Source organism: Octopus bimaculoides, chromosome 25, assembly GCF_001194135.2.
Source record: "Octopus bimaculoides isolate UCB-OBI-ISO-001 chromosome 25, ASM119413v2, whole genome shotgun sequence".
Taxonomy (NCBI): Eukaryota; Metazoa; Mollusca; class Cephalopoda; order Octopoda; family Octopodidae; genus Octopus; species Octopus bimaculoides.
Window position 1 is genome coordinate 25,901,093 of NC_069005.1, and position 9,439 is coordinate 25,910,531.

General features: G+C 38.5%; 1 protein-coding gene across 1 annotated transcript in view; it reads left to right on the forward strand.

Moving 5' to 3' along the window:
- Positions 1 to 7,537, forward strand: part of LOC106878836 (DNA excision repair protein ERCC-6-like) — a 51,624-nt gene extending 44,087 nt beyond the window's left edge. Inside the window, exons 17-20 of the mRNA XM_014928177.2 lie at positions 1,333 to 1,613; positions 2,805 to 4,089; positions 5,090 to 5,150; positions 6,077 to 7,537. Of these exons, the coding sequence (XP_014783663.1) occupies positions 1,333 to 1,613; positions 2,805 to 4,089; positions 5,090 to 5,150; positions 6,077 to 6,206 (1,757 nt within the window). The 3' untranslated portion in view covers positions 6,207 to 7,537. The remainder of the gene's footprint in view (positions 1 to 1,332; positions 1,614 to 2,804; positions 4,090 to 5,089; positions 5,151 to 6,076) is intronic.
- Positions 7,538 to 9,439: the final 1,902 nt, after the last annotated feature.

The following is a 9,439-nucleotide window of genomic DNA, read 5'->3' on the forward strand; positions in this document are numbered from 1 at the left end:
TACTCTCTCTCCCCCCTCTACTCTCTCTCCCCCCTCTACTCTCTCTCTCCTCCTCTAGTCTCTCTCTCCTCTAGTCTCTCTCTCCTCTAGTCTCTCTCCCTCTAGTCTCTATAATCTCTCTCTCCCTCTATGCCTCCCCTTCTAATTCACCCCCTCCTCTAGACATTGCTATACCTCTTCCTTCCACTAGCCTCTCTCGTCTCCACCTCTCTAGTAAGATATTAGAGAGTGGCAGTAACACAATATTTCTCAACCCTTTTTTTACCCTATGGACCCCTTTGGTCCCTATTTCACTCTACTGGACCCTAACACCCTATTGACATCCCCAAAATTATATCGTATCTTTACAATTTTATATTATTAGGAATTGTATAAAAAGGTTGTTAAAATATTTTGTGAATCACAGGAGTATTACCAATTTATTACAGATAAATTTTTATCAACAAAATCTTATATGGTTCCCCAAGGGCCATATAAGTCCTGGTTGAGAACTGTTGTTGTAATGTATCAACGTTTCTGTAAAGAAGTTTCCATTTCAGTGAAATATGTGTCTTGAATGGCACAGCAATGCAGAATGGACTACAATAACTGTTTTAATTTTGGAAAATTACTATTTTTAAATCTCACAACAAGAGATATTCAGCAACAGTACTTTGTAGTAAAGATTATTTGCCAACATAAAATGGCAGTCCTGGTTTAGGACTAATGTTGCTGTAATTTAGCCTCAGGAGACGTCGTCTCCAGCTGGCTATACGACACGATCTGTGTCCTTATATTTTCGAACAAGAGAATCTAGCACCCCCACTCAGCTCAAAACAATATCTGTGTATCATGATTTCTGGGTTATTTCTCTTCATCAGCACAGAATAATTGTTTTAATGTAATTATTCATAGTACCATAGTACAAGTCACTGCTATAATCCGATTATAGCAGTGACTCGATCGATTCCTAGCAATATCTGAAGAAAGAATTTTTATATTTCGAAATATTATATCAGACTATGGACAATTAAATTTAAACAGTTATTATAGTCCACTCTGCATTGTTGTGTCATTCAAGACCTGTTATATTTCACAAACAATACACAATGCTTCCAGCAAACATCAATTCCTAGTAATACCTGAAGAAAGCATTTTTATATTTCGAAATATTATATCAAACTATGAACAATTAAATTATAACAGTTATTATAGTCCACTCTGCATTGTTGTTCCATTCAAGACATATTTCGCAAACAATACACAACGCTTCCAGCAAACTACAATACTCTCCTATCCATTCCAGTGATTTATAATTCTTGATGATATTTTGTTTGTCTTCTTGATGCACAGATGATGATGATGTTGTTGTTGTTGTTAAAGACAGTGATGATGATGATGATGATGATTTCACCAGTGTTTCAATTGGTAGCAACAACAACAACAGCAGCAGCAGCAGAACTGGAGTCAATGACCTGACAACACCATCTATTGATAGATGGACGATGAATTACAATAAGAACAGCAGCAGCAGTACTCTTGGTACCATTTCTAATCCAATCTCTGTTGAAGACTGTTGCTCGGATGAACAGCTATCACCAACCCCTATTGTCCACTCATCAGTCCCTAATACAGTAAGTCTAAGGAGGAATTTCCTAGCCTTCAGCCATTGAACTGTGACCATGTTGGAGTGCGTAGTATGTAGGGTTTTGTTTTGTAATTGACCATATTACTTACTGTATTTTAACATGTATAAGGAACCCCCTAATTTTTAGGGCTTAAAATTTTGAAAAAAAAGCTTTGTAAGGGATTATAATACTATCCGTGTATAAGAAACTCCCATATTTTTTAACCTAATTTTTTTTGGGGGAAAAAAGGGTTCCTTAGAATATGGTATTTCTGTACAATTTTATTATATTGAGCTCTGTTTGTTGAACCTCTAAGTTACATTTTGATGCAAAGGGACACAACACCCTGGTTCTTATGCACAATCACTCACAGACAGCAAGCTGGCAGAATTGCTAGCATGCTGGGCAAAATACTTTGTGGCATTTTGTCCAACTTTACGTTCTGAGTTCAAATTCTGCTGACGTCAGCTTTGCTTTCTGCCTTTAGCCCTGAGCTCCACAACCACTGACGGGTGTACTTCTGCTCTACAACAGCTTGTTTGCTACAGGCTACATATTTGCCATGCAGAGGGTTTTGTTCTCACCCATCAACAGTTGCTGCGCTTCTATCCTGCTGTTCAGCCTGGGTATTATACACGAACTCAATAGCAAATTTTTTGCTCGCCTTCATGATAGAATGAAGCATCTGATGCCTCTTGTGATTTTCAACAAGTTTTAGCATCCCGTCGTGAGATGTTTCAAGACATTTGGCCAGTCCAGTTGTGGTGGTTTTGTAAGAGATTTCAAAATGGATCAAGCCTCGACTTCTTTGATCTCTGGGAAGGTAAAGACGATCTGCATCTGCCTTTGGGTAGTGCACCTCATTTCAAGTCAGCACCTTATGAATTTTCCTGTCACTTTTCTTTATTTTGCTGATATTCCAGTTCAACACATTGAAACTGTAAATAACTGGAACTGCTAAGGAATTTATGGCTAACACCTTGTTATATGCATTTAGCTCAAGTTTCGGGACTGCTCAATCTCTCCTATAGCAATCCTTCCGGATTTTCTCTCTCATGCTTGCATGGGGGTTGGGGTAATTGACTCCCTCCCTCCGCACAAATTGCTGATTTTCTGCCAAAATTTGAAATTATTATTATGATATATTATAAATATTTTATTGTAGATTTTATTGAACTCTATTTGTTTTTCTTGCAGAAATCCTTGTCTGATTCTGTTTGTGAATCTCCTGCTCCTGAAAACAACACTACAAAGACCGGTTCCATTGGCCGGAAATCTTCTATTTTACACTCCGATGACCTTCTGAAATCATTCATGTGTAACAATAGTGCGAATTCCAGTCGCCAGCGTCCTCGTCTGTCTGATTCTGTCCGTAAGGCAGAAGACACAGCAGTCGATTCGGAGGATGGTACATGGTTTGTTGCTGACTCAGATGATGAAAATGGTACCACTACTGAGATGGGTCGCCATACTACATTAAAGCCAAGTCTCAATTTCTGTGTAGCAGAATCTGACAGTGAGAATGACATGATTAATGATTCTTGCGCAGATGGTAGCCTGTCAGGAAAGGCTTTGAACAGCACCAAAGGTAGCAGCAGTAAGAATTTCCGTACACCCTCTTTCAAAGGTGTGTCTTCTGTGGTGCCGAGTAGCTCGCCAAGAACTGAAGGCCGCGAAGAGGAGGAAATGGAGACTGTGGCAGATAACTCATTTGAAGGTCAAACAGAACAACGTTTGGGGCATGACCAAAGCAAGAACACAGAATGTAATGGTGAGGGGAACGACAGCGTTGTCAATGTTAAAAGACACCGAAAGGTATATTGTGTGATAAGTTCTTCAGAAGAGGATTCTGGCTCTGATGGTGTTGATGACGACGACAACAATGAGAACAAAAGAACCAATGATGACAGCAGCAGTTTCGATGCTGTGCTTCCGAAACTGTCAAAATGTCATCGAAAGAGACTCCTCTCTTCATCAGAGTCTGAGGCAGGAACAGATTCTGATGGTGAAGGAGAGAATAATATCTCTGTTGTCCAAGAAATGTTGAATATTTCTACTAATCCACACGAGTCACTCATCTCTTCTGTCCAAGTACGTCCTGTCAAAGTTCGAAGATCGCAACAGTTTAATAATTCCCAAACAACGCAGTCTCCTAGCCTGTCGTCGGCTGCTCGAAAGGGTCCTTTCGAGGCAGAGCTCAGTGATGCGGATATGGAAGGCGCATCTGCGGTGGTTAAGAACAACAGCTTGGTTGCCCGTGGGGCTGGAGGGACATCTGATGGGGTCGGTGAAAGGGAGGAGGACGGAAATGGAAAAAGAGAAGAAAACGATGTAAAGGAGGATGAAGACAGTGAAGAGGAGGAAGAAGAAGAGGGAGATGATGAACAAGAGGAAGAAAACGAGATGGATGTAATAAATAAAGAGAGAAAGGAAATATCAGTAGTAAGGGAAGAAAATGAAGACAGTGAGGAAGAGGAAATAGGTATGTTGTTTCTTTATCGCAAGTGAATGATTTAAAAGAGGCAGGTGGGTGACGAGTCTACGGTTGGTGGTAGCAGGGGTGAGGGGCATCCTGTTCTTCAGCATTACTACCTTGTGCCCATGGTAACTCAGTTCTAGGTTAATCCCTTAGCCCTTAACCCTTTAGCGTTCAGATTATTCTATCAAACGTAATATGCTTATTGATTCACATTGATTTGAATTAATCATGCATTATCTCATATCTTCAAGATCTTGATGGTGTAATTACTTAATGTAGAATAACATTGTAGGGTAGGTGTGAGAGCCTGGATCTGGTCAGTTTGAACATAAAACAGATTAAATATTTTGGCCGGATATGGCCGGTTTAAATACTAAAGGGTTAAACTGGTCGTAGCCAGTCTAAATATTCCACCTGTTTTATGTTAAATTGGCCAGATTTTTGGCTTCTCACGCCTACCCTACAATGTCATTCTAAAAATTAAGCAGTCACATAGTTGAGATCTTGAAGCTGCAAGATAATGTGTGATTAACTGAAAGCAACGAATAAATAAGCGTTACATTTCACAGAATATGAATAATATGAAGGTTGTTCAAATCTGAGATAGAAATTGTAACCATTTACAGCAAATCGACAAATTTGCAGATCTATCAGACCATTGATTTAACTGCTTTAGTTACTCTTTTACTTGTTTCAGTCGTTTGACTGCGGCCATGCTGGAGCACCGCCTTTAGTCAAGCAAATCGACTCCAGGACTTCTTTGTAAGCCTAGTACTTATTCTAGGCCTGAGGCTATAGAAGACACTTGCCCAAGGTGCCATGCTGTGAAACTGAACCCAGAACCATGTGGTTGGGAGGCAAACTTCTTTATATTTTAAAATACCCATAGAAGCGTTCTATAAAGTCCTTCCAATCCCAGACCTGTATTGAATCAATATTTGAAAGTTTTTATTCTTTCTTTTCAATGGAAAAAAATTATCTCATGTTTATATTTCTTTTGAAGAATTGCCATTTCTTTCCAACGAAAAGAGTGAAGAATTCAACAACTTTGTCAGGGATGCCAGGTAGGTATTTTGTTTTCTCTTAGATGATTTTACCAGCAGAACATTTGTCCAACCTTAACTTTCAGTAACTAAGGGACTTAGAAAAGCAAAATAAATTTGTGGCCAAGATAATTGATATAATTTGACCTTTAGCATTCAGATTTCTGTCTAATGTGATGCTTATTTATTCACATTGATAAAAATTAGTCATGCATCACCTTGTAGTTTTATATCCTGGTGTTTGATAAATAATTTAATAAAGCAAGGGGAAGAAGTATTTACATGATGTACAACTTTTACTGTTTCTGCTTGCGAAGACCTGTTCAGGCAAGCGAAATCGAAAATGAAATAAATTCGACGACTGGCACCCATGCCAACATCGTCTCCTTCATTGGACACGAAACTCGGCTTGCGAAGACCTGTTGGGGCAAGCGAAAGCGAAATCGTGATAGCACCTGTGCCCAGCGTCGCCTTCCTGGCACGTGTAAAGACATTCGAGCGAGATCGTTGCCAGTGCCGCTGGACTGGCTCCTGTGCAGGTGGCATGTAAAAGCACCCACAACACTCTCAGAGTGGTTGGCGTTAGGAAGGGCATCCAGCTGTAGAAACTCTGCCAAATCAGATTGGAGCCTGGTGTAGCCATCTGGTTTCACCAGTCCTCAGTCAAATCGTCCAACCCATGCTAGCATGGAAAGCAGGCGTTAAATGATGATGATTTGTTTGTTGTTCATATATCTGTCACATCTGTCCCTTAGCTCATTTTTTTTTTGTTTGAATTATGCAAATTGCCTAGGCCATGTGTCTTTACATCTAAATCCCTTGGCTACAGGAAGTAAGGTAGAACTGTTGTCTTGGTGATGATATCTGTTGAAGTAGAAACACGTACCCCTGACCATCCTCTTATCTCTGAACAAAAACTAATGTTCCTTTCTCCCTTTTGTTTTCAGAAAGTCTTATCTAAGTGAGAATTACAAAGAGGCCTTGTATTCAACGCTGAAGGCTCTTAATCTCGATTCAAGTGACTTAAAATTACAGACATTTGCACTGAAACTGAGAAAACTCTGTAAACCTCAATGAGACAATCACTACAAATATGGAGTTCAATGAATTCGGTAAACTGAACGTCATCACAGATTCATTGTTCACTGCAGATTATTTTTTGTTAATTTTGTTATTTGTTTTATTTGTTTGAGTTTAGTTTTTTCTCATTAGAGATTTCACTGTCATTTGTAAAAAAAAAAAAAAAATATGCACTGCATAACATTGTGTGTTTCTTTAGTTTTTATCTCCAAACCCTAATTTCTTTTGTCTCGTGTTGGTGAATGTATACATAGGAGGAGGCACCCAAAAGAAACTAGAATTTTGCAATATTATTTTAATCACTTAGTTTTACATGTTGATGCTTTTGTTGTCTTCAAAGTATTCTCCATTTGAAGCGATGCATCGGTCAAGACGCATTTTCCACTGTACGTAGTAGTCCTGGGAACTCTTGCGAAGTTATGCCTTTCAATGCTTCCGTCGTTTTTTTCCCTTCATATCTTCCACATCTGCAAATTCCATAGCACCACCTTTCATCACCAGTGATGACCTTTCAATAAAAATAGTCCAGATCAAATTCCACTTGTTCTCTCCGTTCACGACACGCATTCAGTCGTGACTGCTTTTGATCTTCCGTAAACAAGCGAGGTACAAATTTTGCTGCAATTCTTTTCATTTGCAATTCTTTACTCAAATTTCATTGGCAAGAGCTCCAGGACACACCAGTCATATCAAACAAGTTCGTCAATTGCTTGGTGACGGTCGTCCACGATCAGTTCATGAATTTCATTTGTTCAGTAAGAGTCGACGTTCATCGCGAATGGAGTTGATCTTCAAGCGACAAGTGACCATTCCTAAAGCGTGAGAACCACTTGTAAACTTGTTTTTCTCATGGCAGTGTCCCCCTTGTAAGCTATTTGAAAAGCATGACAACTGTGTTGGCTGTCATCTATCCCTGCAGAAAACAGGACTTCATGTAGGCATGTTGTTCCTTCATTTCAGCCATTGCAAAAATTGATGAACAGGGGAAGAAGCTCTGCTAAACAGAGATGCACCATGTGGTTGTACAACTTCACACAATGACCCCTGGTCGGTGGACTGATGCCTGAGGGTCGCACCCAGCGGCTCCTAGTGGCGGGAGCCTGAACTGCAATAGGTTTGTTCCACAGAGAACGTTTCCAGTTACGTTTGGGTGCCTCCCCTTATGTGAGTGTATGTGTAAAGAGAGAGGGACATAATAAATAAAAAAAGATACAATTTTTCTTCTTACTCCTTATTTTTGACTTGTAATATATAACATGATAAAGCTGATGACCAAAAAAGGTATATACATGTATGTATGTATATAAATATTTGTATAATATCTCAAATTCTTGTTGTGTGATTTTTATAGGTCTTCTTTTATAATGGGCTGTATATCATCATCATCATCATCATTTCTATGCTTGTATAAGTGGGTGGATCTTCAGCACAGTATCTCCCGACTTGTATTTTTTTTTTTTTTTTGTGAGGTTCCACATCCTGAGTCCAGTCTTCAACCTCTTCCCATCTTTCTTTTGTCCCTACAGTTCTCTTTCTATAGAGACATCCTGGGCCCTCTTCGCCCAGAAGTCATCATCCCACACTACATGTCTGTACTAGCGCAGTCCCCTCTTTTGCATCTTGCCCACTACATCAAATTCCTCTTGGTTTCAGTTTTCTCTTTCCAAGAAGTTTGTTTAATTGTGATTTTATCCAACCTCTTCCCCTCTCAGATTCACACACTTATTGCAGTGGTCCTTCAGTTTTTCTAAGCCCTGTCAAAGAACTCGGAAGGTTGGGCCTGGAACCAGGCCTTTCACGATACCCTTAAAGCCAGAAATTTTTCAGCACCCCCTCATATAAAAGTATGAAAATACCAATAATGTTTTTGTCATTTGACACAGATGCCTGCACTTACACTTATTGGCTGGTGTGCTAATTGAACCTATATCCCTTAGAACATAACCTTTTAGCATTTAAACTAGCCAAATCCAGCCCCTCACACCTACTCTACAATGTCATTCTAAAAATAAACACTCACATTATTGAATTCTCAAAGCTATGAGATATCATCATCATCATCATCATCTAGCATCCGTTTTCCATGCTGGCATGGATTGGACAGTTCAATTGGAACTGGTAAGCTGGAGAGCTGCTCCAGGCTCCAGTAATCTGTTTTGGCTTGGTTTCTATGGCTGGATGCTCTTCCTGACACCAACAACTCCACTATCTTTACCAGGTGCCTTTTACATATTACCAGCATGGGTGTTTTTAATGTGTCACTGGCACTGGCTACGACTACGATTTCATTTAGCTTAGCATGTTTTCTCAAGCACAGCAGATCACCAAAAGTCTTGGTTACTTTTCATCGCTGCCATGAGACTCAGATAATGGATGTTTAATTCAAAACAATGCGAATAAACAAACATCACTTCGGACACAGTATTTTGAATGCTAAACGGTTAATGTAGAGCTAACTGCAGAGTCCTCAACTCCCTGGTAATGTCACGCAAGATAATGTATTGTGTATGTGTTTTAATGCAGTAATGAAAAAGAAACAAAACAAATCATAAATTCATACAGAATACTCTGCAAAATTTATTGAATACTTTCATTTGCTGAACCAAAATCCATATATATATATATATATATATATATATATATATATATCTTTATCTTTGTGTGTGCATGAGCATGCAGATGTGTACATGTATGTGTGTGTGTGTATATAATATATATATATATATATATACATACATACATACATACAAGTGTGTCTGTGCTTGCGTGTGCAGGTATATGTGTATGTAAACGTGTGTGTGTATATATATATATATATGTATCTGTATATATATGTATATGTATATTTAACCCTATTCTGACCATATTTCTAATGAAATACTCTGCTGAAATACACATAACAATTCATGCTTTTGAAAATAAGAATTTGGACGGAGTTAGTATAAAATAACTTTGTTGTTTTTATTAAAGCTGATGTTAGCAAAAGATTCTGTTGCTTAAAGTTAGGATGGGAAGTATATAATTATGAGCTACATGCAGTTTTATACATTGAAGATCTTATCTAGGCTTGTTTTAAAACCTGCCTAACTAAAATCTCCAATGTATGAAACTCTTAGTAGCGCCTAGGTATATACAATATTTATCTCACCAGATGGAGTACTTTTTTTGTTGATCTTACCTTAAGTAAACTGATATATATATATATATATATATATATATATACATACATA